The following is a 26,821-nucleotide window of genomic DNA, read 5'->3' as shown; positions in this document are numbered from 1 at the left end:
ATATGCAAGAATCATATACAGAAATTGTGTATATAACTACTTATGAGCCGAGCCTGTTCATGGAGTCTTTCAGTTTCTTGACGATCCAACAAACCCAATTTCTAGGAAGTGGTTGCGATTCAATTGATAGCTACTTGAAGATAGAGGAACCAGCCTCATCGCGACGAGCTAAGACATATTGTATAACTATCTATGCATAAAACTGCATGCTAAGATCTTGAAGCTTGAGTTGTTGATGTTGTCAGCATTCCAACCCTACAAATAGAAGAATCTTAGGGTTGTGCTCCTCTGACTACATCGGAATTGCCTTCAACTCGTTCACGTTCTAACATCACAACTCGCCACAAGAGGAACGCTATTGTAAAAGTTCCCAACCTAGTGGAAGCTGAACGACAAAAGGCCTCACTTCTCCTTTTTTTGCTCGGACTAGACTTTGCTTCTAAGCTTCACTAGGCATTCTCCTCCAACTACTACTTGACTCTAGCACAAGACATCGATGGACTTCTGAGCATAAAAGGGCTGCTCTCTCTCTCTCTTCCATAGTATCTAGAATAGAAGGTATCGATCATCGTTCGCCTTTCTTCCCCTTCATTGAATACATTCTCTATCTTTGAACTCTCTGAACTTGTGACGTTCCGGATACTTTTCCGTACAGGACAACAGTGAGTCCTATTAAACACTGATATGAGTCACCAAGCTATACATAAAGAAGGGAACACCGCCTTCGGCTTGACCGTAGCCTTAACCCTAATGAATAATTGACATAGAAGAGATTCCATAAGAACAAACTCCAACTAACTAACTGATTAAGCTTTCATGTGCAATCATGTGTCAAACTACCCTTCACGATCTTGAACACTCATGTTTGAACAAACATAATGTCTAAGCTCACACGACTTCGTCCGCTTGGCGCGATGTAAGAAACCCTGCGTACTGTCCATATGCCCCATCGCCTCCTCTGTTCTTTTAGTTATCGCCATAACTAACTACCTATAGGGAGCAATATTCCTCTTCCCGAAATATCCTCCACATCACTGGCCGTGTCATCAATATCACGCGTTATCGTTTGCCACACTCATTCCCACAAATTTCACTCAAAAAACATGTCACTTATAGTCTGATCTATCTGGCGCTGAGAGAAGACTATCTGCGGGTGACAGTTGTTGATGAGGACTCCTCGACACCTATGTTCGCTAGTGTGAGCGATTTAGACATTGATGACCATCTTTCATGGCAAACTGTCCCCGGCCACCTTGGTACTTATGAAGAGACTCTCTTTGGCCCGGATGGCTTAATCCAGGCAGAATTAGATACGAACTGGCCATCAGACTTGTCAACTGTTAAGCCGCCATGGTGCGTGAAGGTATATAGCCCGGATCCAAGCACTGAGCCCGAGACGGGGCGGTTTATTGATGTTGCCTTTTCCGCACACCATGCTGTATGCGACGGTATATCAGGACGGTCCTTTCATGCAGCCCTTGTCAGTGCTTTGTCTCGTCCCGTGGATTCGTTTGAGGAACAGTCCACCAAGTTGTGCTTCCCAGAACCTGCAACTGTCCATGGCTCACAGGAAACCCTCATTGAATTTCGCTCTTCCATGCCATACTTTACCCGGTTGTTGTGGTCCGAGTTTGCGCCATCCTGGCTCCAGCGCAAACCAGCACCAACTTGGACCGGGCCGACGATTGATATTCATCGGCAAATGGTTTCCGGGTTTCGCCTCGTGAAACTGCCAGCCCAAAGCACATCGCGGGTTCTTGACAAATGTCGAAAACATAACACAACATTGACAGCGCTTTTGCACACGCTCGTATTGAAGTCTCTGCTTGGAACAGTCAAGAAACTTCAGATACCCGGCGCAGAAGTTCGAGCATGTACTGCTATTGATCTCCGCCGGTTACTGCCGCCCCAAATACCACGAGATACATTGGGCGACTATGTAACTGCTCTAACACATAACTTCACCTCAACCGACATTGCGACACTCCGTGGCTCTGACCTAGAATCAGGTACGACCTCTAGATCTACAAGTGTAGATACATTGGGCGAAGAGGTTTGGAAAGTGAGCGCAGCTGTCAAGTCTGACATGAATGCACAGATGCAGTCATTGCCAGCGGACAATGTAGCAGGCTTGCTGTCCTGGGTTTCAGACTTTCGAGGCAGATGCCATGTCAAACATGGCCAACAGAGAGATGAGACATGGGAACTTTCAAACCTAGGCGTCATGGATGCAGCGATCAAGCCGAATGTGCAACTTCCGACTGATAATTACTTTAAGCTTGAACAGACTGTGTTCACGCAATCGGGGATGGTTATGGGCCCCGCGCTGGGAATAAGTGTGGCAGGCGTCAAGGGGGGTATTATATCGGTCTCGATTACATGGCAACGCCATGATGATGTGGACATTGCAGCAGAAGAAGTTACACGAGATCTCGCATCATGGCTCAGAGATAACAAATAAAAAAAATACCAAATTTCACATACTATGAAGCTCTTTTCTCCTCAGACATAAAACGTACGTATGATGCCCCATGTGTTTGTGTAGATGGCCTTTCCTTCTAAACCATCGACTTCATCTCGTTATGAGAGCAGTCTTTGTAACAAAAGATCTTTGCGCCCACTCACTTCTGTTGCATATTATATTGCCTGACGTTCCAGAACAACACTCCCATGAAAGGACCTCAGTGAGTTTTTACAATCATTTTACTGAGATATTTGCTTGTAGATTTAGTTGCTCATCTGCATCTTGAAAAAAAAAAAACATCTTGAGAAAAAAAATTGGTATGGATACCGTGTGTAAATGGGTAAATGGCAAGAGTGTGGGTCGAAAAAAAGGAACCTAGGCATTTGCCAACATCATATAACTAGCAAAAGTTCTTACCAACCATCAGCAGGCCTTCGGTTCTGCCCCCCGCGGAAATAGTCATGCTGTGCTGGTTCCGGTATCTCAGTCTGCGGTAGACCACTGTACCCCTGGGGCCCACCTCCGAGCGCCCCAGTGCTTGGGCCAGGATTGTGAGCCGTAGGCAAAGACGGCTCGCGGTTATGATCGCGTGGATCGTAGCCTTGCGGTTTCCATGTAGACGTTACAACTGCCATGTCAGCTGCGGATGACACTAGACCAGTAGATGAGTCGTTGGTAGTTGCGTAGAGTGGTGACCTGTTGCGCATAGATGCACCATCCGAAGGTTGCCCGAGAAAAGCATTAGCCGGGGCAGAAAAGTTCGAGTTTGGAGTGTGTGATCGGTAAGGCGCGTATGGGGACGGGCCATTGACTATAGGCAAGGTTGAGAGGGTCGGGCCCGTCATGCCGCCATAAATTTGGGTTGGTGTCCCGGGACGACTATTGTCGCTGAAAACGGAGTTGGGTGTGTCGGGCCGCATGATATCCGATGGTGTTCCATAAAGCCCACCTCCACCTCCATGTTCACTAGCAAACTCTGGTCGGTCTTTGTAGTACTGAAAATCAAGTTGAGACTCGGAAACTAATTCAAATCCAGGTACACCCGTTATCTTTCCGGGATGGCCTTGTTTCATTGCGTCCATTGCAAATGAATCAGAGTAGCCAGAGACACTCATGAAGTCGCCTCCAGCAACTGTGTCGTCTCTGCCATTGCTCAATCGTCCCGAGTAGACAATGTGAAGGATGTCCTGTGCTTTGGCATGGACCATGGGTGTGGTAAGTGGTTTGTATAAGGAAGGATGTCCAAATCGTGAAGCCAGTTTCTCACTACGCAAGCGACTGTCTTTAGACGGGTCAATAACTTGGCGCTTATTGATGTTCTCGAGAGAAAAGTAGTAGATTTGCGAGTCAAACACCTTGGCGCAATAAATTTTGAAAGCAATCACAATTAGGGGCAAGGGAGCAAGACAGTAAGCTAACGTTGAACGGCTTTCATCACCCCGTGCCCAAACAATGAGCAAGAAAATCAGTTGTGATAGAAGCGTGGCGAAAATCATACGGTTGTACAATACACGCCATATGAGACCCCCAGATTCGTTCTTGGTAATGAAGACATAGAGAAGGAGATACTTCTTCAGCCAGCCATCAATGATGAAATAAATAGCGGCTGCGGGCAGAACAAGGGGCTGGATTCCTGCATAGAAGAGGGCTACTGTAGCATAAAACAAGAAGTAGCTGTAGTAGCTTGCGTAGTCGAATATCGGGGGCGCAGTCAGCTCAATCAACTCGCGGGGGGTTGGACTCGAGAACTTGCGCATTAGGAATCCATAAACCAGAGGCCACAGTTGAGCGAGATCGATGGCGGCACCAAGTTGACGCTGAAGTAGCCAGTTGACCCAAAAAGGACTGTTTCCGCAGAGAGACTCCAGAAGGGCACTGGTAGGGTTGTTTTTGATGATTGCAGTCCAGGCATCCATACCTTTGCTAGTGTCATCAACAATACCCGCAATGACAGCCCAAGTCGTGCTAAAAAGTGAAAACACAATGAGATTGTTGAAGACAAAGAACGAGAACAGTTTGCTTGTCACGTGACGTTCCCGGCCTGTTTTGGTTCGGTCACCAGCCATTATGGCAAGTCGACGAAATACAATGGGCAAAACAAGATAAATCAATGATGTCAGGGCAGGATTAGCCACACCCTGGAACATGCCCCAGAATGTAGAGTGGGCCTTGAGTTCTGACTTGAATGCAGGCCATACACGTCCAAGATTGCTCAAGTTGACAAGGAAGATGGCGATCATGGCGTTGGGGACAACCCAAACAACAGTAAGAAAGATAATCCAGAGGTTGATCATGATTCCCTTCCAGCTACGGACGGATGGTGAGAGGGGCATATTGCTCCATATAAGATCTTCAGGTCGGGGAGCTAGCACAATGGTAGTTCCACTTGGTTTTTTTCCGCGCGTAGTGTAGGCAATACTGTGAGCCTCAGAAATGTCTGAGTAGCTAGCGAAACCGTAGGTCATGGTGCTCCGGCGATCAACCGTAGTTCGCACCTCACGAATCTGTAGCTCCAAGCCTTTGATCCTCTGGGTCAAGTATTCAATGGCATCAACCTTTTGACCTTTGGGATAGGTGGAAAATGAGGGGTCCTTTTTGGAGGGCTTGCACATAGGCCGAGAAGGAGGTAGTTGGGTAGGGTTTTTCAAGTATATTGCCAGCACCTTTTCCAGATTCCTGACAACCCTTTCATGTTCAGCAATCAAATTAGGGAGATCGCGTACGTTGCGGCCAATGGCAGTTCTAGCAAATGAGGAACTTGGAGCCACGTCGTCGATAATGCGAGCAATGCCTTCGTCAGAGCACCGGTCACGAGGAAGATCGGTCAGCATGAGCGTGCGAGCGTGCAGGCTGTGCCGGTATTCTTGTGAGTTAAAATAGTCTCGGCGTAGCCGTACAACCTTGCGGTAATTCCACCACAAGAAGAAGATGATTGTCAAAGTTGTAACCCAAGCGGCAGCAACATCAGCCCAATGAGATTTACCCCATACTGCCGATGGACCAATGTTAGAAAGCCAGCTCCGGTCTTGCGTTCCAGTGCCATTGTTTATGTTCATAGGGATAACTATGGCACAGACGCAGATGCCCAAAAAAACAAACATGTTACGCAGCATTTTCGTGAACCGAATGAAAATGGCTGCGTCCATGCCAACGTGAGCAATCACATCGACCTCAGAAGTATGCCACAAGGGGATGAACCACGACCAAGGCTCCTTTCCTAGCGGAGGTGGTGCATGTTTCTCGTCGGCATGCTTCAGTTTTGGTGCATAGACAGACTGATTGTAGGGCCGGAGAAGCGAGAAGCAAAGGGCTATAAAGGCAGTGAAGCCAAAGGAAACCGCAATAGCAGTCCATAGTGAGGTTGAGGATATCTGCGTTTACATCAGGTGTTAGATTTACAGCGTGGGGTTACTGCAGCGGTGCACATACATCACCTGAAAAGGGATCTTTTAACAGATCCAGTAGTTCCTGGCCAGCATCGACATCCTCATCTTCATCTCGAGGCACGAAGTATCGCAGTATTATTGGAAATGTTCTGTCAGAAATTGACATGACGGAGGCGGAACCTGGGTTATGACCAAGGGGAAGCACAGAATGCTGCTGGCGTAGAGCCGCGTCAAAGCGTCGCAGAGGACGCCAGTGTGAAACTAGGAGGGATAACAACGAATGGTCTTGAGAAAGGAAATGACAGGCTTAATTCGAGTTGCTTGGTGTTTCCTTGTCCTTCAAGCCCAAAGCTATGGTGTTGTCGTTGAGGGATTCGAATGCGTGCTCTTCAATGAAGGGTTGTCGTCGGCGTAGATTGAAAGGTCCCTCGAGGGGAATGTTTGGATGTTTGTAATGTACTCGCAGTGTGTGAATGACGTATCTATATAGTAGAGGTTTTTTTGTGTCCTTTGAGATGGTCTATGGCCGCGGTTGCAAAATGCGGCTCTTCAAATGCAAGGTAAGGACGGTACTTGGCAGTGGAAGCCAAGTCAGGTTAGCAAGTTGATGCTGCGGAAAACGAGTGTGATAATGGCGATGCGTATGCTAAGAGACAGAAAAGAACATATACGCCCATAGTAGGAAAGGAAAAAGGGTAACTCAAATACGAGAGAAAAAAACGAAGGAAGAGGGAAAAAAATAGAGAAGAATTACGACGTGGAAAAAAGAACGTAGGATGAAAAGGCGATCAATCAGGACTGGTACAAGCAACTAACTAGTTAGTTATAGCAACTACATGACCATGTAGTTATGTATATGTGTATGTGCACACACAGCTACATGACTAATTGTCAATTAATTATCTGCTTTTACCACCTACGGCCCGGAGAGGAAGCACCGTCCGTATGCCGTTGTTGCTCCTGCACCTGCGCCTGTGTCTGCACCCACCTACTCACCCAGCCTGTCCAAATATATGATGTTTTCTAGTGTTCTGTGTACAGATACATGCTTGTGCATATGAATTTGTATGTACATGTGTGTACATGTACATACTTGTCGCAATATGTGTAGAGAGATATGCCCTGCCTTCCCACTCAGTTGTCAGTTTGAGCTTCCGTTTGACCCCGGAGGATGGATAAATCAGGCCTGGGTCTGGTAACTACCTATACAACGCGCAAGTAGACAAGTCCACTCATTGTATGCGCAGGAACCAATGGAGCCATCGTTTTCAGCGTGCGTCTATCACCAGGCATGTAGTTAGCGTATACCCAACTTGCCGTTTCAGCAACTACTAGTTGACTGCAAGAACAACAAAAGCTTTTTCAACTACCCATCACAATATCAATGCTGAATTGCATGTATCTCCTGGGTGGGCAGAGAGGGTGCTTCCGTAGGATTCGATAACACCAATAAAACCCATCCTTGTCTTCTTCGATTCTTTCAAACGCGAAAATGAGAAAACCCCAAGCGCCATACATATGTACATAGAGAAGAGAGTAGTTGCTCGTACACCACTTCATACGACAGCCATGCAACTCCGCAACTTCATGCAGATAGTTGGCCAACAAGTTGCTACTTGTATACCTATGCCGTTGAATGCGTTAAACTATCCTCAAGTATTTATGCACTCTGATTTTCTTTCAGGCTCCGTCATTTGAGAACTCATAAGTGCGCTCATACACCGCTTAGTCCTTGGTGCATTTGGTTACGAATTTTGTTTAACTTTGTAGCATTAATTGTTGTCATTGTTATACTGTCTCGGCTTTTTTCTCTGCTCCGCAAACCTGCTATAAAGAATCGCCCATCGCTTTTCGAGATTCATACTGCTCGGGCCAGCTTCTACTGTCTCTATCACTAACTACATGCATATACATAGATCTGCCGCCATAACTATGTCTCGTCAACCCACAATTGCACACCTGGATAATAGGGTCAAGCTCTTTTTTTCTTTTCTCCAAGTACACAAGTATGTACTAGTTACCTAGCATATGGGAAGGTAAAGGGGGGCGATTTCATGTCACATAGTATTTGGTGATTGTGTGCTAAACATAGAAACATGCCAGTCGACCTTGGCTTTTTTATTAATATCATGAAGCTTGCGCCATGGAGGCAGATGGGCTTTATTTCTTGCTTCTTTTTGACATATGCATTTATGCATATACCTTCACGTAATTCTTAACAAAGTCTAGATGAAGGTGAGCAAACCAATCGTAACTACACATATAACTAGCCAGTTAACTATAACTACCAAAGCCGAGGATATTTAGACTTGTTCTCTTGCTCAGCCTTCCATCTGGTGTCATGTATCCTCAGCCATTAGCTCGTGGGTGAGGCTTTGCGCTTCGGATCTAGCTTCAAATTTAGCACTGGCATGAGGAGTTTCCCCTAGCTAACTATGATTCTCTTTACAGTGATAAGTTGCCCCGTACACCAAAATGGCTGTCTTCTACAAAGCCACCATCTCGTGGATACATGCATACTTACAACTATGCACAACTAGCTAAGAGTGTATCACGCCTAATCCACTGGGCCGATGATGGTGAAGAAGGGAAAAAAAGAAAAAATTCAGGGGCACCCCCTGCTACCGCAGAAAGATTGTGAAAGTACCTATGTACTCACATGCGCGTCTATGCGTATGCGTATATCACTGCACAAGCAGCGGTTGGCTTTCTGGCGCCCACGTTCCCGAGCCCAAGTCTAGACCTAAACGATTCGACTACGCAACAAGGATGTTCTGTTTTTGCAATTACGAGAGATTTCCCCTTATTGTCCCAATAGTACGAGAGATCTTGTTGGTGTAGTGCCCATTGAACCTCAGAGCATCGCCTCCTCCAATAATCGCCGACACTCACAAAGCTATTCACATTCAATAATAATCCAAATTGACACAAGAGTGGGACCTATTATCAAGGGCTATGTACCACAGTTTTCTTCACTATCCCTGTGCAACCTCGGTTGGTGGAAAGGCTGTATGTGAGGAAAGGTACTTGAACCCACATAACCCAGCCAAACCCTAACAGGATCTCGATCCACTATTGCGATTGAACTTTAACTGGCTGTAGTAACTTCCACGTCGCGTGTTTTCGAATGTGGTGGAGCTTGGATCATGATAGCAGCGATAGCATCAACTCTCCGTGAATTGCTGCTTTTTGAGCACTTGATCGTATAGAGGCGTGGCAACTTCTTTTCTTTCCTAAAAAGCTCTCTTCTTTAGTCAATTCGTTCTTGAGCAATACATTCATTCTTCCGTCTTCTCTAGTCAAACTCTACACTGCCGTTTCGATCGACGCCATACGCTGAACTTCATCCAATACCTGAATTAATCACAAACATGGCTTCCACCGATAAATACTCCATCATTCTTCCCACATACAATGAGCGCAAGAACTTGCCTATTATAACATGGCTTTTGAATCGCACCTTTACTGAAAAGTCGGTTACACAGTTTCATTTCAATTCTCTAGATGAATGCTAACAGCTTTGTTCTCCTTACAGCAACCTCGAATGGCAGCTTATTATCGTTGACGATGGATCTCCCGACGGAACACAAGTTGTTGCTGAACAGCTTGTCAAAGCATACGCCCCCCATGTTGTTCTCAAAACTCGAACTGGAAAGCTAGGACTCGGCACTGCTTATGTGCATGGCTTGCAGTTCGTCACCGGCAACTTCGTCATCATCATGGACGCCGACTTTTCCCACCATCCTAAATTCATCCCACGAATGGTCGCTTTGCAGAAGACTCGTGACTATGATATTGTTACCGGCACCCGCTATGCTGGCGACGGCGGTGTCTATGGCTGGGATCTTCATCGCAAACTGGTTTCCCGTGGAGCGAACCTATTCGCTGATACCGTCCTTTCTCCTGGAGTCAGTGACCTAACTGGTTCCTTCAGACTTTACAAGAGAAGCGTGCTACAAAAGGTTATTGAAAGCACCGAGTCCAAGGGCTACACCTTCCAGATGGAGATGATGGTTCGCGCCAAGGCCATGGGCTGTACTGTAGCCGAGGTGCCCATCAGCTTTGTCGACCGTGTGTATGGTGAGTCAAAGCTGGGAGGCGATGAGATCGTTGAGTACGCCAAGGGTGTGTTTTCATTATTTGTCAAGGTATAATAGTCACCTAAGAGACTACTTACTGGTGAAGGGAGTCTGTGGAGAAAGCTCTCTACAAGTGCTTGGTATACGCAATGTGGTGTTCTTTAGTTTCTTTTGTGACTGCTAAGGCTTAGTATGTGAAGACAGAATATGTTTTCAATCATACACCTTCATTTACACGTCGATGAAGATGTAGAGTTATCAACAGTTTATCCATAATATGATGATTGAGGTGAACCAATTCGCCATTGGTTGATGAAACACATGAAGTAGGATTTGTATGTGTGTGCGAATGGGCGTTCCTACTGGTTGACGTAGTCGTGAGCTTAGTCATCATTTGTTTATCTTTTGAACTAGTTAGTTATACATGCTTTCAACCAGTTCACCTTGATTTCTCTGACTTGAATTCTTCACGCCCAGTGACCCTGTGATGACTTTCTCGAATACATAGTTTTAGCAATACACATCTGGCTTACAATACCCACATACAAATCATCATATTTCTGTCCCATCTCTATCGCTACATTATCTCCAGACGTCCACCCAGAAACATGCCCTTCACCAACAGTCGAGGATCAACCAGAGGAAGCCAGGGCGGGTACAACTATGGTAGCCGAAACAATGGTCCAGGCGGCAGCGGGACATTTAGAGGTGGTCGTGGAATGGGACCTCGGCGAGACAATAGATTGGGCAGTAGCGGCAGCGTAGCTGATGGCTCCAGCAATAGCGCCAGGACATGCAGTCGTGACCGCGACAGACCAACAACGGAACTCTTGTCACGCCCAATATACGGAGGCAGTGGCGGGTCACTCAGCCGGAATAATGATGGCCAGATCGGCTCCACCGGCAACAAAGATTCTGGGAGAACAGTGTCCAACTCCTGGGGACGATTAAAACCTGTCAATACCGATCCATTGGATGAGTTTGGGCTACCATCTAAGGGTGACACGCGGTATGTTCATTGGTATTGAACTGCATGGAAGCTTCGAGTTTCTAACTCTCTACAGACTCTTAGACCTGAAGACACAGGAGCGCTACTATACAAAGATTGTCGGGCGATACATGTCCTTTTGCTCGAAAGCGGGGCAGAGAGACGAGCTCCTCCGACGTTTTGCTGCGCTCAACCTTCGAGACTCAAATAATGATCAAGACCACATGAATGGATCCGAAACTCCCACTTTTGTTCCCCTTGGGCCTCCAGTAACCAACAGCCACTCTACAGCCAGTGCCACCGCCCCTGATGGTACTCAGTTTCCTCAACTACAGCCGATTGTCTCACCCAATACCAACAAAGACCTGTCCATGGTCATTTCAGCACTACGAAAGCTACGAGAAGGCATCGTAGCATCTAAGCGTGCGGACAATTTTGCTGTACAGGTGTACTTGTTTTGCATCCGACTGTGTGTTTTGGTACAACACCCTGAAGGATACCAGCCAGCCGCGCTTCACCTCCTACGTCGCATCCATCCACTCTCTAGTTTGACAAGCCTCGAGTTGGCCGAAGTGGCCAGCTATTTGGTTCTGGATGCAGCGTGTCGCCGCACTCAACTTGCCGAGGCATACTCAATTCGCAAAGAATACCGACTTGACGACCCCAAAGTAAATGTTCTACTTCGCGCGCTTGCGCAAGACAACTATATTCTATTCCGCAAGGTCAAGAATAGTGTAGATGGCCACAAGGCACGGATTATGGATTTTGCCGAAAAGGATGTCTGTAGCCACATGCTCAAGTGTTTTGGGAGGGCTTACTTCACAATCGACAAAACTTCTCTAGAGACTTTCAGTGGTCTCCAGTGGGATACATTGATAAAGGAGCACGGTGTCGGCTGGGAGTTGGAGGACCAAACGGTAGTGATCCGTCGGATCAGACAACAGCATACCTAGGCAGTTCTGGATGCTTTTATGTAGTTATTGATATTACTTAGTCATTTAGTTACATCATACTACTGCCTGCTTTCGTCTTGTCGTCGATTGATGAAAGATACCAGAGCATTTGGTGCATGTACTAGTTACTTGTAACTAGCTATAGTTAGTTAGTTACTCGTAGTTAGCTACCATGTAAATTGTGAATGTGAATGTGAATGTTATTTTTAGAGTCCTGGGGCCCACAGCCTTGTTATCATCGAGTGATATCATGCCGTGGGCCAGATTCCAACGCAGAACATGAGGACTATAGTGGAGCTGATACTAAACGGGAGTATTATTTACATGATGTTGGCAACAACAGAGGGCCATTCGGAAGCACTTTAACAAAGGGTGCCCTTTGGATACCCAGCCAGGAAAAACTCGAAAACCTGACATCCCTTGTCACATCAACCCTCAGAAAGTTCCGAAGTACTTTCTTCACTGGTCCCTCAGACCATATCTCCCCCGGACGTTGTTCGATGAACACACTCACTACGGTTTTCCAAGGGCCGCCACACGCCGTGCAGCTCCGCAGCGAGGCCACGATTTGTTCAGAATCGTAAAGGGAAATCCCGAGATGGTGTGGGTTGAGGCGGTGAGGGGTCGACGATCATGGGTCGTGAGTGAGTAGGAGAGTGGTAATCGACGACGAGGAAAGCCCTCAAAGTGGTGTAAATGCGGACTCGGGTCCTAAAAACTCATGAGAATGGTAGTAGTATCGGAGTCATGGTGCTGGCCTTGGAAACCCCCTTAGTAAAGGCTTGAGGGGAGGGGGCCGACCTCAAAGGTATCCCCCTGAGGGTTGTAGGAGGGAAGGTTGCTACCATATAAATTCTTGAAAGGACCAAGTGCGCCACATGAAATCTTGCACGTGGCGCTGCACGTGGCGGGCGCCCAACATAAATTTGTCTCAAGGGGTGGGGCAGGTAAACTCCAAATTGTTGCAGATAACTGCCTCACAATCTTGCCTCAAGTTGTGGACATACAAGGTCTGCAAGATTTTCCTTCTTTGTCCTCATCAAATCAAAACCCCTGTGTTCTTTTTATTACACGATACGTCGACCAAAATGGGCGGTGCTAACAGACAAGGTGTGTGATTGGCTTTCCAAGGGAGTGATATCATGTGCGAGATAAACTCCAAGAGGGGATTTGCATTACGGGCATGTTTACCCTGCGACGATGCATGTGATATCAATCGCATCTGATACAAGAATGATTGCTAACAATTCCCACACAACGCAGGTGGCAAGGCAAAGCCTCTCAAGGCTCCCAAGAAGGGTCCCAAGGAACTAGACGACGATGACCTAGCATTCCTTGAGAAGAAGCGCGCTGGTACGTGAGATGGTAATGAGCCCGACTCGACCGAATGTTTGATTGGGCTGGTTTCGTTTCCCCCTACAACGTGGCGCAATCATGCTAACGACTAAATAGAGGAAAAGGCTAAGAAGGACATGGCTTCAAAGGCTGGTGGTCGCGGTCCTTTGAATACTGGCCAGCAGGGAATCAAGAAGAGCGGCAAAAAGTAGCCAGGACCAAGTGCAAATATGAACATGAAACTGCAGTTCTCGCGATAATAACTGTATATTCGTTTGCTATGGCTTGTGATCTCAACAGATATTGAAACAAGGAAGCAGCGATGAGAAGTAACAAGCAAAAGGTGGATAGCTTCTTTTGTCACACTTCTCAATATAGTTTAGGCCTGGCATCATTGGCCTCAAATCATGTTCCAAAAGGGATTCATAGACGGACAATGATCGTGGGTTGCACTGTATTCTCATGCTTGGTTCTTGATATCCGATCATCTTGTGCAACGCGAGAAAATGAGGTGATGTCCTGGTTGATGTTGATATGATCACAACGCTTTGTATTATTCGGTGGTGATAAGCAGGGAATGGATTTGGTATGTACATACATACATACATAACTTACATGTAGTTAGTTAGTCATGTGAACTTCCGCTATTACTTTTGCTCGTACGAGTACAAAGACCTGATCCGGTTACTATTTTATCTTGAACTGCCGTCTCATTTCATGCCAGCTATACAGAGTGTAAATGTGTGCGTATGCGTAGATTTGGGGATCTATACGTCGTCTAGGACTGGCTGCTGATCTCAGTCAATCTCTTGTGACTATAGTTGCCTAAACATGAACTATCTTATGCTTCCAGACATGGCTGTTTCTCCTGTAACTCTAACACAAGATCGGGTTTTTATCAGTGAATAATAGGAGGACTCACTGTTGTCCTGTACGGAGAAGTATCCGGAACGTCACAAGTTCAGAGAGTTCAATGAAAGAGAATGTATTCAATGAAGGGGAAGAAAGGCGAACGATGATCGATGCCTTCTATTCTAGATACTATGGAAGAGAGGGAGAGAGCAGCCCTTTTATGCCCAGCAGTCCATTGATGTCTTGTGCTAGAGTCAAGTAGTAGTCGGAGGAGAATGCCTAGTGAAGCTTAGAAGCAAAGTCTAGTCCGAGCAAGGAAAGGAGAAGTACGGCCTTTTGTCGTTCAGCTTCCACTAGGTTGGGAACTTTTACAATGGCGTTCCTCTTGTGGCGATTTGTGATGTTAGAACGTGAACGAGTTGAAGGCAATTCCGATGTAGTCAGAGGAGCACAACCCTAAGATGCTTCTATTTGTAGGGTTGGCATGCTGACAATATCAACAGTTTTTGGCCATTGCCATTTAGATTAGTTATGAATTACATTATGACTATCATTTGTTGGAAGGGAACTACCACCGTCTAACTAGTGTCCGATGCCATAGGTCGCATCATTAACTCACGTGACTTCAAGGTCATATGTTAGACCTGGGATTTCATGTTGAAGGTGGCGAACTTCAGATCGCATGATCTGTGAATAACCTTTTTCCGCTCGTGCGAGGAAAAGATCACCTGCACGACAAATCTGATGAGCATATAATGCACAGGGTCTTTCTTCCCTTTCCTTTGTGGTAGAATCCAAAATAGAAAATACTCGCGATAACGTCTTTGCTCTCTACCTTTTCAGTCAATCCAGATCTCCTTCATACATTTATGGTCTAATATCATTGGCTTTTATTCGCATGGGGCCTTTCGAGACTTTGGTACTTTTTTATTCTTCTCCATTCAACATAAACTGTGCTGCTTCTATTTATGTTCTCTAGAAACAAAATACCAGGCTACATTTGTATAATGCGGGCCAGCATGTGTACACTCACGTCACTTTCATGCAATATCGCCATCATTAGGAAAGCCTGCGTCTCAGGGAAGAACTTGCTCTGTTAAGAACACTGATACTTTTGTTTACACTTAGTATAGTTGACAAAAGTTTCAACACCAATCTGGCTGATAATTGCGTTTTAAATATCCTAGAAAAAAATACGAAAAAAAGAGGAAAAAAGCACTAGGACTAAGCGACCTTGAGAAACCATTTCCCGGAAAACCTGTGATTTTGAACCAAATACCCGACATAATATAATGCACTTTGAAGCAATGTATAAAGGAAGACACCCTGTGATAGTGAGGGTTGAAAAAAGTAATCTCCAAAAGAGGAAATTGGCGTGGAAAACGTTGCGTCGTAGAAAAAGAAAAAGAAAAGAAGAATAGAGTAGGGGGAAAAAGTATACAGCGAAGAAAGAGATAAATTTGAGTAATCAAGAAAGGACACCTAAAAAAGGCGTCGTGAGATGGGATGGCAAAGTAGCAAGAGAATCGATTTATGATCCAAGTCAATAGCTCTCCTCAGCAATGATGAGCCAACAAGTTCAGTGGGCTAATGGCGCCATGGGGAACGACTCCGACAACCGGGATTTGATTGGCTGAGAACGGGAAGTTGAAGAGAGGAAACCCCCACCCCGAGCGAGACTGCTGGTGAGGTTGCTGCGGCTCAGGTGGGGGTGTGACGGGACAAGCATAGGCTGTGGCCTGGTGCAAAGATGCCAGTTTGCTGTAGTCAGGGACCGTTTGGAGTGGTGATTCTTGTGTTTGGGGCTGAAACATTCCAGCGTTGTTCCAGCATTGCGACTGATAAGTCTGCAACACAGGATTGTATGGCACAGCCTCCGGCAAGTATTGACCGGTCGCAGGGGATGGCATTACAACATAACCAGCAGAGTACGCAGGGTGATACTCTGCATTAACCACGGACACGAATGGTTCAGCGGTAGCGGCGGTCGCCATGCGAGGAATGAACATGTTGGCTCGGGATTGCAACACAGGTTGAGAATTCAAAGCTCCACGATCCTTGTGAGCAATGGCAGATTCTGATTGGAATGAACTAATTTCCGAGCAAGTTTCCAAGTCACAAAGTCTGCTTTGACTACATGACGGTCTGTACGCAATAGCTGTGTTGGACTTGGACTCAACGTGAAGATTTTCCTGGTCATCAGCATCAGCATCATGATCGTACATCTCTTCATCTTCACACTCGTTCTCTTGTGGAAGTACACAGTGTGATGAAGGCTGAGAGGCGATTGAACTTTGTGATTTGCTTGACGATGGCGAGTTCGAAGGTACACTTGGAATTGTGAATTTCGTGCAATTTTCAACCATTGTGAAAATTTCAGGCAAGCTCGCGCGGTTCTGGGGGTTCCGAGAAAAAATGCGACACAATATACGGTTAAATTCGGGAGTAATGGGTAAGATGCCCTGGAGGAAGTCAGGGTTCTTCAAGAAAAGACGATAGCGCGAATCGACAGCAGAGGCCTGTTTCCATGGGTTACGCCCACACATGAGATTCACCAAGATGACACCCAGACTCCAAGTGTCGTTTGCGGCGCAGTCGTACTTTTGCTCATTCCAACCGTCAAGGCATTCTGAAAGTTGAGTTAGATGAAGGACTCTAGATCTGGGGAACGATGGATAAAGTCTTACCTGGACTCATATAAAAGGTTGATCCGCAGCCATAGTCGCCACTATACGGGCTACTCGTGGCGAGACCAAAATCAGCCAGCTTCACTTCTTGGCCGTTGTTGGTCACCAATACATTCTCAGGTTTCAAGTCCCGGTGGTAGATTCCATAGCTGTGGCAGTGCATCACTGCACTAACCAGTTGCAAAAAGATGCCACGAGCTTCCTCATTGCAAGAATTATAACGGCCAAGCTCTGCAATATTATGAAATAGATCACCCTCGCTACAATAATCCATCACAACATAGGTGCAGTCTGCATGCTCCACAATGGCATGCATACTGACAATGGATGGGTGGTGTTGCACGCGAGCATGAAGTCGAATCTCTCGGCGCTGGAAATCTGTTTGCCTTTGGTCAAGTGGTTGGCCTTCTGGGGTGAACTTGTTGAGAACCTTGACAGCATATCTCTTGTCTGATCCCACAGCTTGAGCGAGATACACCACACCATACGCACCAGTACCAATAATCGATGTTAACTGGAGCTTGAGAATGTGGTGAGGGACGCGGAGAACCATCCCGACACGATCTATAGGGGTAGATGGTATGCATGCCGAAGAGGCTCTTTGCGGCGCTGAGGCAGGATTTGTGAAAGAAAACGATCCATACCCAGAATCAGCTGGAGAACACGGGCGTAATTTTGAATTCAAATTGTCGTAAACCGACGAAGAGTCTACCGTAGAATGGCAAATTTGGTTGTCGACTTGGTGCTGCACATAGTGCATTATATCGCGATTAAAGTAATGAAATAAATGCTGGTGTTTCGGAAGTGACGTTCAAGTGTTGAGTGGTTGTGGTGACACAGGATGGCGTTAGGGTTGGGTTGGGTTGGGTTGGGTTGGGTTTGGGTTACAAATACGAAATGTGGCGACGTTCTGCTTGGTGGAGTGTTGGGAAAAAGGAGGGGAAAATGGCCGGTTGAGATTTTTTTTGGAAGGGAAGGTGTGTGAAGAGGAATGTATTAAGAAGAAAATAAGGAACAAAGGAATACGAAGAGAAAAGAAAAAGATATTCAAGGAGTGAAGAAGAAGAAAAAGAAAATTGAAGAAAAAAAAAAGAAGAAAAAAAACCTACGTAGGCGGCGAGGCTTTAGGAATGGGGGAGAGCATGAAGCGTTTATAGATAGCCGGCTGCAATGACTCAAACGATTCTTACACGGGTTTGTGTTCAAGATCAAGGCGAAAGGTGGACGACAAACAAGGGGATAGACAGAATGCGGCAGAGAAAGCAGAGGACTGTGACCACTTGGCTTATGGGGTCTGACGGGATATTATACTTGTGCCCTCGTTAGCGACCACAGGGGAGACGTGAAGGATCATGGTTTGCAAAAGCAGACAGGGTACACAGTGATACAGCTACGGCCAGGGGTAGTTAACACACATATTGAGGGAGAAGGAGAAGGAGAAGAAGAAGGATGAGTTGGAGAGGTGGCCAATGCTTTTGGCTTAAGTCGCTCGCAAAGTTCCCGGCACACCACTCATTTAATGAGTAAGAAAATGGCTGCAGGAAGCTGCAAAGATAAGGAAGGCCGGGCGGCACAAGCCAGGCCAATCGAGGCGACCGAGGGCACAAGAAAAAGAAACGTGAAGGAAGAAGCAGGAAAAGAAAGAAGACACATGAGGGCAAGGATCGATCCAAACATCAGCAGCGGCTCATCAGCACCTAGACGATCTGGTCGCCAGAGCGCCAGGACATAAGTAGTGGAGGACTAGGGCCAGCCAGCCACATGCTGGAGGAGGGAAATGGGAGGACAGACCCTTGGGGGGCGTTTCCATGGAAAGTTTTGACCAGCAGGAGAGAACGCACGCACAAGAGACAAGAGAAACAAATACACGCACGCTCGCTCGCACGCACGATACAGATCCAAGTCCAAGTCCATGTCCAGGTGCGAACCTTCGTGTGCCGTCGGATTTTGTTTTTGATCAAGTAGGATGGTCTGTTGTATGGTCTCTGTTTCTTCTCTCATTCTACTGGTCCATCTCGGCAACACTGGCTTATTGAGCCTCAGTCTAAGCCTAGGCCTAAGCCCCATACACGCCGTCAGCCAGGTGTGTATATGTTGCAGAATACAGAAAGAATGCCATCTTGTGATGCATTTCAAGCTTCAGAAGATGCCAGAAAGTGAGCACACATCTATGTCACTTGATTGGTTATCTAAATATATATGCCCGTGCCAGTTAACCAGTCAGTCAGTCAGCCGTTCAGCCAGTACATGTATAACAACTACTGCTAACTATGTACTGCAAGGGATGAAGGGCAAGGAATCAAAGAGGGAGGGGAGACATGACAAAAAAGAAGAACGCCAACGCGGGAATCCTTGTCAGGCAACATGGAAGGATGTCTTTGGCGCCTATGTATGTACGCACATGTGGCTGTATGCATCCAAGTATTCATGTCCACACACACCAGGTAGCATGGTTGGGTTAGCTAGTGGTTGTAGCAAAATATATAGACAAACGTGACCTGAAATCAAAATGAGAGAATAACTCCCGTGTTGTTCCAGGAAAAGCGGGGTACATGATGTGCGACACATCGTCACGTGATGCAACTTACAAGCGCATATCATGGCCTTGGCCGCCGCGTATTGCTTGCCTCATCGCTATACTTGACTTGAATTTGTGTAGTTAACTAGTCAACTATCTATACCTAGTTACTTGTGTACAAGTATCGGCCAGCACTAGTCAGTTACTGTACACTTGGATACATTGTCTCATCTAACAACGCTTCTACTCACACGCACCAAAAGACCACGGACTAAAAAGTGACATGCAGGTGGTGGTTGACTCGAGGCTGTACACATCCAACTGATTATGATGGTATCATGATTAGTTAGTAGATATGTACACACATACTTGTATCTTGATGCAGAAAACAGAAGGCTAAACGGACAGAATTTGGAGGTTATTCTCAGGTTCTACTGGTGCGCGGGTGTCTCTTACCCTCCGCTGATCCCCCGAGCCCGTTGCGCCAGTGCGCCGAAATCAAATCATTCCTAGACAGAGGTTCTGAACACTTGGAAAGTTACATCATCCGGTGACCCCTTTCTGATAGGGTTGCGGGCTTGGAGGCAAAATTGAGAATGAGCCATGCCTTGCCAAATAGCCATTCGGCGCGAGATCAAAAGTTACCGCTTTTATTGAGGCAACGTTGGATATACGATTTCCTCACAGAAATGGGAGTGGTTTTGAGAATAGTAGTTGAATAATATACAGCTATCATGGACCAGCACCCTGACTCCCTATCAAAACGCCGCCCCAAGATTACATCGGAGAGTTAAAAGGTGACTTGATAAGGATGAAGGCGAGATGTGATTTTTGGTCGCCATGATAAACTAACCAGGAAGAATGAAACCCATAAAACTCTTGTGTAGAGTGGTGGATATAGACTGCAATTCGATGTACACATGTACATGACTATGCTTGGTTATGTACAAGCGAGTACAAGGAGTGGCAAAAACCAAAGACCAAACAGTCTGACCTGACCAGTACTTTGTCTCTCACTTGGTTAGGGTAATCCTTTGTCCAGCCCGTCAGCTGAAGTAGTATGTTATCTATGTAGCACAGGTACATCATACATCTACAAAAACTTGCCAAATCCAGCCAACTAACTAATTCATCTTGGACGTGATTGTTTGCGTCTTTTCAGCATTGATACGACCTATTGTAGATTGTAGATCCACCAACTAACTACACACATAAATGGGAGTTCCCTTTAGATGCACATATGTACATACATACGTACTTCTGAAGGGAACTCCTGAAAGCCCTAACACCCATACGTTCCTGGTACTTTAGGCTCAACCAGCTGTGTACTTCTAAATTCGTCGTCACTAAAGAATTCAATTCATCATCCCAAACCTCTCATCGCTCATGAGCCCCGTAAGGATGTGCCACTCTTAAAAGACTAGGGTAGGAGTATGCACTCGCATCGGAAGAATGCTTCGATAATCTTCAATAACTAATGGCTTGATCTGTGCTCTCTCTTCGCTTTAGTACATGTTATTCTTTTTTCGGAGACTCATTTCAAACCCAAGGAAATTATTTCCGCAAAGGATCCTGGTGCGTTTTCACAATCACACATCATTGCAAAAACTCTTTGCCCATGTAAAATATCGCTGTGAATACGTCTGGTAGAAGATGAAGTGTAGCCTGAAGCAGAATCACTTGGAATAGCACACATGTAACTATGCACAGACATACATAACTACATATGTACATACTATGTCTTATAGTGCGGAAAATACCTTGAGCCATTGACTAGGTTTGAGAACATTCGCTTTTGGTGCTCGGTATTATGATACACCCTTGCTGACCGCCTTTTTGCGCCCGGTCTTCTTGTCTTATGCTGCGTGTGGAGATCTTCTCGGCCGGCAATACAAGCCCAGATATACATAACTATAGTTAGTTATGTTCTTCTTTTTTTTTTTCCATTACTCTCATGTAGCTTGGGCTTTGGAGATCGAGATCCTGGACTTGTCCTGACAGGCTATGATTTGCAAATAACAAGTCACTATAGCTAGTTCCTGGCTGCATTATCGATGTCCTAGGCTGCTGACTAGGGTGCATATGTTTCGGAGTGAACTCATAACTATCCTTGGAAACCACAACCACCTGTAGATTCCCTTGAATCTAGAGAACTAGGGAGCTCTGTCCGATGGAGCAGGAGTATATTGAGCCACGTAGTAAGTGTGTCTGCCTTGATATTGAACAGGACTATATGCACACCGTCACTAATCTATCGTGACCAAAGATCGTGGGAGTTGGAAAGACACTCAAGTTTTTCTTTACCAACAACACACATATCCAACATGTCATTTTCTAAGCTACAAAAAGAGTGGAAAATCTAGTTTACGTTCATGTCTTCTGAATATTCATGCAATCGCACAATATATAGAGCACAAGGACACGAGAGCAAACCTTACCCAACCAAAGAACTGACATTGTACAAGTCGTTTCAGAGTTCGTCCATATTGCATGCAGTAAATCTAACTATGAGCTATAACTAAGTAGTATTGATTTCTTCATGAACCAACTAGTTCGCCAATCTGGTCTTGAAGAATGGGTGACGTAGCGCCTCTGCAGGCTTTATCCTTCTATCGGGGTTCAACGCTAGACAATGTTCCAACAGATCAACGAATAGCGCGAGATCTTGCGTTTCGCCTTCTTCCATCTCGCTGGTAGCACTCATCAACCGCTGACGCAAATCACGCGTAGGTTTGGTCATAGGAAGAACTTTGACCGTGGCATTTCCCAACACATTGTCTGTTTCAACACTAATGAAATTGCCCTTGTCGTCAAAGTGGGCGTCGGATAGCTGGCCACGCTTGAACATTTTTGGTGTAATGCGTCCTCGAATCTCTTGAATAGCTTTGAGCATTTGGTTGTTGTTGTCGCCAGTGAATAGGATCTTGCCAGTATACAGCTCATAAAGTGTGCAGCCAATAGACCACATGTCCACGGCGTAATCATATGGAATGCCAAGTATGATCTCTGGAGCACGATAGAAGCGACTGACAAGATATGGCGCCACTTCGTCGTGGGATGTGGCTGCATCTGAACGGTCAATGGCTGTTCCAAGATCGCAAATTTTGAGAACTTTGCGATTTTCGTTGACCTAAATGGGTGTAAGTTGATGGACTGAAAGAGGAAAAGGGCCAATTATGGGGAGCAAAGTGATAGCGGCTTACCAGAATATTGTCAGGCTTTAAATCAGCATGAATGATTGTGCAAGCCTGCATATGTGCAAGGGCAACGAAAATTTGATATGCGTAGGCTCTTGTTGCGTTGAGATTAATGCCAACATTGTTGCCAAACTTTTTTAGAACCTCGCGGAGGTTCAAGCTTAAATTTTCAAACACCATACAAAGATGTCCCTTATGCTCGAAAGATCGGTCAAATCTAATGACATGTTTGCGGTTTTCGGGGTCGGCTTCGTTTAGCTTCTGCAGAATGGTCACCTCGGTAAGTCCGCCTTTACGCAAGGCATCGTTGTTGCGGATGATTTTGACAGCTACAAGTTCCTTGGTGGTCAAGTCAATAGCACGGGCGACGCCGGAGAACATACCCTTACCCAGGGTAGACTGCAACTGATAGCGTCCTGCCAGGATATCACCAATGCGAATCTTGTAGTAGCCGTCTTTGTCTACCTCTTCCAGAAGACCACCAGCGCCCTCTGAATCAGGAATAGTCTTTGCCTTGCCAGCCGAGACATTGAAGTTATCTGCAAACATGTCATCATCGTCATCATCAGCATCGTCAATATGACGACTTTGATCTTCGCATCGCACGGGATGCTCTTGTTTACGTTGATGATAGTAGGACTCATCCGGGATGGCTTTTTCATGTCTGCTCTCAATGGGGGTATGGCTATCGCTATCAGTCGATAGGGCATTCTCGCGACTAGAGGGAGCCAACTTGATCTTGTTGGCCATGTCATCGGAAAAGGTTGGCGTGGTGGGTGAGTTGACCGGCATGGTAACTGATGCGGCTGTATGAGCGAAAGATTTGCTAGCTTTGGTGATGTTGGATGAAGTTGAGGATAGCGCTGGATCCGATACTGGAGATGCGGTTGCTTCCTGGGCTTTGGCAAGCAACTCGGTTCGCCGGCGCTTACGACGCTCAATTTCCGCTTCTTCATCGATCGCTAAAAGCTCCGGAGCATCTAGTGTATCATCTGTAGTCATGACTACATCACCGTTAAAAGAGAAAGCAACTTGCCTATGCTTTTTGGAGACGCCATCAGTTCTGTCGCCAATAGATGAAGACTTGGTGTCGCGAGAAACGCGAGCCTCGTTATTGCTTGCTGGGGGGGACCGACTCCGGCTTCGGTTGCGTGGTCCTTTGTCAAATGATCCGTTGTTGGTGTTTTGGCTATGGCAGCGTCCTCCGTGTCGCATGAGACGATCGTTGCGATCGTGGTTTCGGTCGTGGTTGCCATAGTAGTCACGTCTACTACTGGCTCGAGTAGGCGACTGGCCGGGATCATCGTAGTTGCGCAAACGGCGCGTTTCTTCGGGTCGCTTATTGCTGCTGGTATAATTGTCGCGGACTCGACTGCTGTCGTTGCGTTCGCGATCATTGCGGCTTCGCTTGGCACTTCGAGCTGACGATGGACTGTAGCGCGACTTGTTCGCGTGATTCAGAAGCGACGAATGGGGACGGTAGTCTGGAGAGACAGTCCCGTTTTCATATCTGCTTCCATGTCTGTAGACGTGGTCAACATTATTCCTCGCGACGGATGTCTTGAGTGCCGAAGACTTTGCCTTCATGTGTGAATCCGCACTTGTGAATTCGGGAATTTCCCCATCTTCGGAGCTCGGCATGATCTTTGAAATTGTTGACGGATTGGCGAGAGGGAGACGACGCCACACGATATAGTAGGTACGAGTAGATTCAGCCTGGTGAGCCAGAAATGCGCCTTCGTGATGAGAATAACACGAGAATGTCAGTAGACAATTAATAGGACCACGCGTTCAAGTGAGAGTGAGAGCCAACCGGAGCGCTTTTTAGGCTTCGTGCATGAGACACAATGCTTAGGATGATGTTATTATTAGGTAGACAGGAGACTGATGGTAGAGATTTCCAGCGAGTAAGAAAGCTTGTGGTTGGCCGCGTTGGATATGCATGTCGGAAAGTGACGTTGTGGAGGAGGCTGAAGGGCCTGGGCAAAAGGCTGTATATGAGTGGATAAGCGGATGGCATTGCGGCACGTGATAAGAAGAAGGCTAGGGTACGACACTAGGGTCTATATTTACCAACAGCAAAAAGCTTTTTCATCCATGTGCCTAACATCTCCAAGTCACGAACTTTACCTAAATCCAAGACGTAGTCTGACCATTTTCCACAAATCACCGGCCAATCTTAGTTTTACTCGCACAAGTTTTGTTACATTTCTCACTCTTTAAGCCTGTAATGCTCTACTAATGTTTCATTGAATCCTGGAGTATGAACAAGTCGTTAAATCATCAACATATAATCGGTTGAAACGTGCACATCGGGACCTCTTTATATAGAAATGGCTCAAGGTTTTATTGATTTTCATTAGTTACCAAAGTGGGCTTTTTTGTGTCTTATCGTGATTAAACTACGGCGGTAACTGTAACCGTAGCGCTGGCCGTGGCAGTAGCAGTGAGGGAGGGGTTTGCATCACTATCATTATGAATATCCTTGGCAATGATGCTGTTGGCACTGCTACCACGGCCGAGGATGATGTCATTGAAGGCATCAGCAGCCGCCTGATCCTGAGTAGAAGACACAGCCGCGGTCGATGCTTGCGCACAGTTCGCCACTGCAGTAGCTTCAGCTTTGCAACTATCCTGAAGACGCTGGCAGATGAAGCCGGCAATAACACCAACATTGAGAGCAGAGCCATGGTTAAAGTCAGCTTCGTTACTGGGCGAAAAGGCGTTCTGTGAGCGGTCCTTGGGCACTCCGAAGATGATGGTGGGATCGGAGCAAGTTCCAAATTCACCGACAGCGTTGGAAACAGCCCGGGATACCATTGTGTCAGCCGAAGCAGTCATGGGCTTGAGGCTACGACGAATAGCGCGGCGGGTGATGGCAGCACGGCAGTCAGCATTCTGTGTCTCACACTGTGACTGGTCTCCACTCAGGGTGCCAGAGTTGACAGCACGTGAACAGGCATTGTGCTGGATATCGCAAGACCGCCCAAGAGCAGCATTAGCTCCGGTGAATGTGTTGCCATTTACACTGAAAGGACGATCGCCAGTTGACTGGATGACCGGAGGAGGAGCTCCGCCAAGGCTACCTGTGAAAGTTTGAATGTTTGTGCCAGAGGTGGTATCGGCGCTGGTCGCACTTTCAGGGGTGCGAGTTACGTTCTCTTGCGCATCAGTACCAGAGTTCTGCGGTGTGCTAGTAGCCTGGCTCTCAGAACCAGTTTGAGCGGCAGGGGTACCAACAAGGTTAGCAGGGCCATTGTTACCAGTTGTACTACCAGGATTGCTGCTGGCCACTGGAAGACCATCAAAGGCAACATCAGTAGCACTGATAGTACCGGTTCCTGTAAATGTGGGTTGTACATTGGCCACTGCAGCGTTGATTTCGTCTGGACTAGCATCAAGAACCAACAGGCGTTGCGAGAAAATACAACCGGGATCGTCTTCAAGGGTATCACACGTGTTGCCCTTGCCGGTAGTATCAGAAAGCTAGAAAAGTTAGCGTCAGTAAGATGAGAATGGGATCGCCAAGTAAAAGGAACAGAGAATGACATCTGATTCCTCACCAGACGGCGAGAACATGGAAATACAAGGGCCAAGAACTTACATCACCAGGGGTAAAGGTTCCCGACTCCAGAGCCAGCTGCGGATCGACTCCAATAAGCGCAAGCTGCTTAGCTAGCTCTAGGGTGATGCCTTTGTTCGTTGCTGCAGCATCAGGCGAAGCTGGGTCCTGATGCGAGCTGAGAGCCCCGATTTCAGGGTTTACAGCAGTTTCATTGCAAGGAGCACTCTTGACACCAACACCTTGGGTGTTGCGTTCAATAGCTTGATACATCAAAGCACCAGCCATGCCACGGACATCGTTGATGGCCTTGGCATTGGTGAAGGCCTGGTCAGCAGTCAGCTGTTTAAGGCAGTCGAGATTGACGTTGCCTTGGACGCCTTCCTTGGCAGCCTCATTGCCAAGAAGACCAAAAACAGGATCGACGATTCCAAGTGGGTTGTTTAGGTTCAACGAAGTGCGGACAATGTCCAGAAAAACGTTGTGAGAATGTTCCTGGGGTACCTCACGCGCGGCAATGACTTTACGGTCATGGGGGTAGGCTCTAGCAGTCCCGAGAAGGGCAACGAGAGTGACACAAGAGGTCTTCATCTTTTAAAAGTTGAACAAGCAAATGGATGAAATAAGTAGAGAGCAAACGGAACTATAAAATAGAGTGAAAAGAGAATACACCGGTCGTTTCTTTTCCTAAAAAAAGTATGTATAATAAACAGAAGGACGACTAGCGTCAGTAGAAAGAATCGAAAAAAAAAGTATTAAAAAAGTTGGGGCAGAGAAAGGAAAGAGATCACAGATCCCTG

The 26,821-nt window shown here is 46.5% G+C and overlaps 8 protein-coding genes across 8 annotated transcripts; 4 read left to right on the top strand and 4 right to left on the bottom strand.

Annotated features, from left to right (window-relative positions):
- Positions 1–878: 878 nt before the first annotated feature.
- BROUX77_001504 (uncharacterized protein) lies at positions 879–2,461 on the top strand (the record flags this gene model as incomplete). The annotated part of the gene is made up of 2 exons (XM_073745941.1): positions 879–916; positions 997–2,461. 2 exons carry the CDS (start codon positions 879–881, stop codon positions 2,459–2,461), a joined length of 1,503 nt encoding a protein of 500 aa, XP_073609739.1.
- Positions 2,462–2,877: 416 nt separating this feature from the next.
- Positions 2,878–6,016, bottom strand: BROUX77_001503 (uncharacterized protein; the record flags this gene model as incomplete). Its single annotated transcript, XM_073745940.1, has 2 exons — positions 2,878–5,835; positions 5,894–6,016. The coding sequence occupies 2 exons, from the start codon at positions 6,014–6,016 to the stop codon at positions 2,878–2,880; spliced, it is 3,081 nt and encodes a 1,026-aa protein (XP_073609738.1).
- A 3,205-nt stretch (positions 6,017–9,221) lies between these two features.
- Positions 9,222–10,004, top strand: BROUX77_001502 (uncharacterized protein; the record flags this gene model as incomplete). Its single annotated transcript, XM_073745939.1, has 2 exons — positions 9,222–9,322; positions 9,386–10,004. The coding sequence occupies 2 exons, from the start codon at positions 9,222–9,224 to the stop codon at positions 10,002–10,004; spliced, it is 720 nt and encodes a 239-aa protein (XP_073609737.1).
- A 533-nt stretch (positions 10,005–10,537) lies between these two features.
- BROUX77_001501 (uncharacterized protein) lies at positions 10,538–11,870 on the top strand (the record flags this gene model as incomplete). The annotated part of the gene is made up of 2 exons (XM_073745938.1): positions 10,538–10,938; positions 10,994–11,870. 2 exons carry the CDS (start codon positions 10,538–10,540, stop codon positions 11,868–11,870), a joined length of 1,278 nt encoding a protein of 425 aa, XP_073609736.1.
- Positions 11,871–12,958: 1,088 nt separating this feature from the next.
- BROUX77_001500 (uncharacterized protein) lies at positions 12,959–13,417 on the top strand (the record flags this gene model as incomplete). The annotated part of the gene is made up of 3 exons (XM_073745937.1): positions 12,959–12,980; positions 13,134–13,223; positions 13,323–13,417. 3 exons carry the CDS (start codon positions 12,959–12,961, stop codon positions 13,415–13,417), a joined length of 207 nt encoding a protein of 68 aa, XP_073609735.1.
- Positions 13,418–15,613: 2,196 nt separating this feature from the next.
- On the bottom strand, positions 15,614–17,504 carry BROUX77_001499 (uncharacterized protein; the record flags this gene model as incomplete). The annotated part of the gene is made up of 2 exons (XM_073745936.1): positions 15,614–16,686; positions 16,745–17,504. 2 exons carry the CDS (start codon positions 17,502–17,504, stop codon positions 15,614–15,616), a joined length of 1,833 nt encoding a protein of 610 aa, XP_073609734.1.
- Positions 17,505–21,810: 4,306 nt separating this feature from the next.
- BROUX77_001498 (uncharacterized protein) lies at positions 21,811–24,100 on the bottom strand (the record flags this gene model as incomplete). The annotated part of the gene is made up of 2 exons (XM_073745933.1): positions 21,811–22,392; positions 22,466–24,100. 2 exons carry the CDS (start codon positions 24,098–24,100, stop codon positions 21,811–21,813), a joined length of 2,217 nt encoding a protein of 738 aa, XP_073609733.1.
- Positions 24,101–24,856: 756 nt separating this feature from the next.
- Positions 24,857–26,612, bottom strand: BROUX77_001497 (uncharacterized protein; the record flags this gene model as incomplete). The annotated part of the gene is made up of 2 exons (XM_073745932.1): positions 24,857–25,945; positions 26,064–26,612. 2 exons carry the CDS (start codon positions 26,610–26,612, stop codon positions 24,857–24,859), a joined length of 1,638 nt encoding a protein of 545 aa, XP_073609732.1.
- Between the last annotated feature and the right edge of the window lie 209 nt (positions 26,613–26,821).

This window comes from Berkeleyomyces rouxiae (assembly GCF_048999995.1).
Source record: "Berkeleyomyces rouxiae strain 22BRR77 chromosome Unknown BrBRR77_ptg000001l, whole genome shotgun sequence".
NCBI lineage: Eukaryota > Fungi > Ascomycota > Sordariomycetes > Microascales > Ceratocystidaceae > Berkeleyomyces > Berkeleyomyces rouxiae.
The sequence above is the reverse complement of the archived record's forward strand: the minus strand, read 5'-3'. Positions and strand labels throughout refer to the sequence as shown.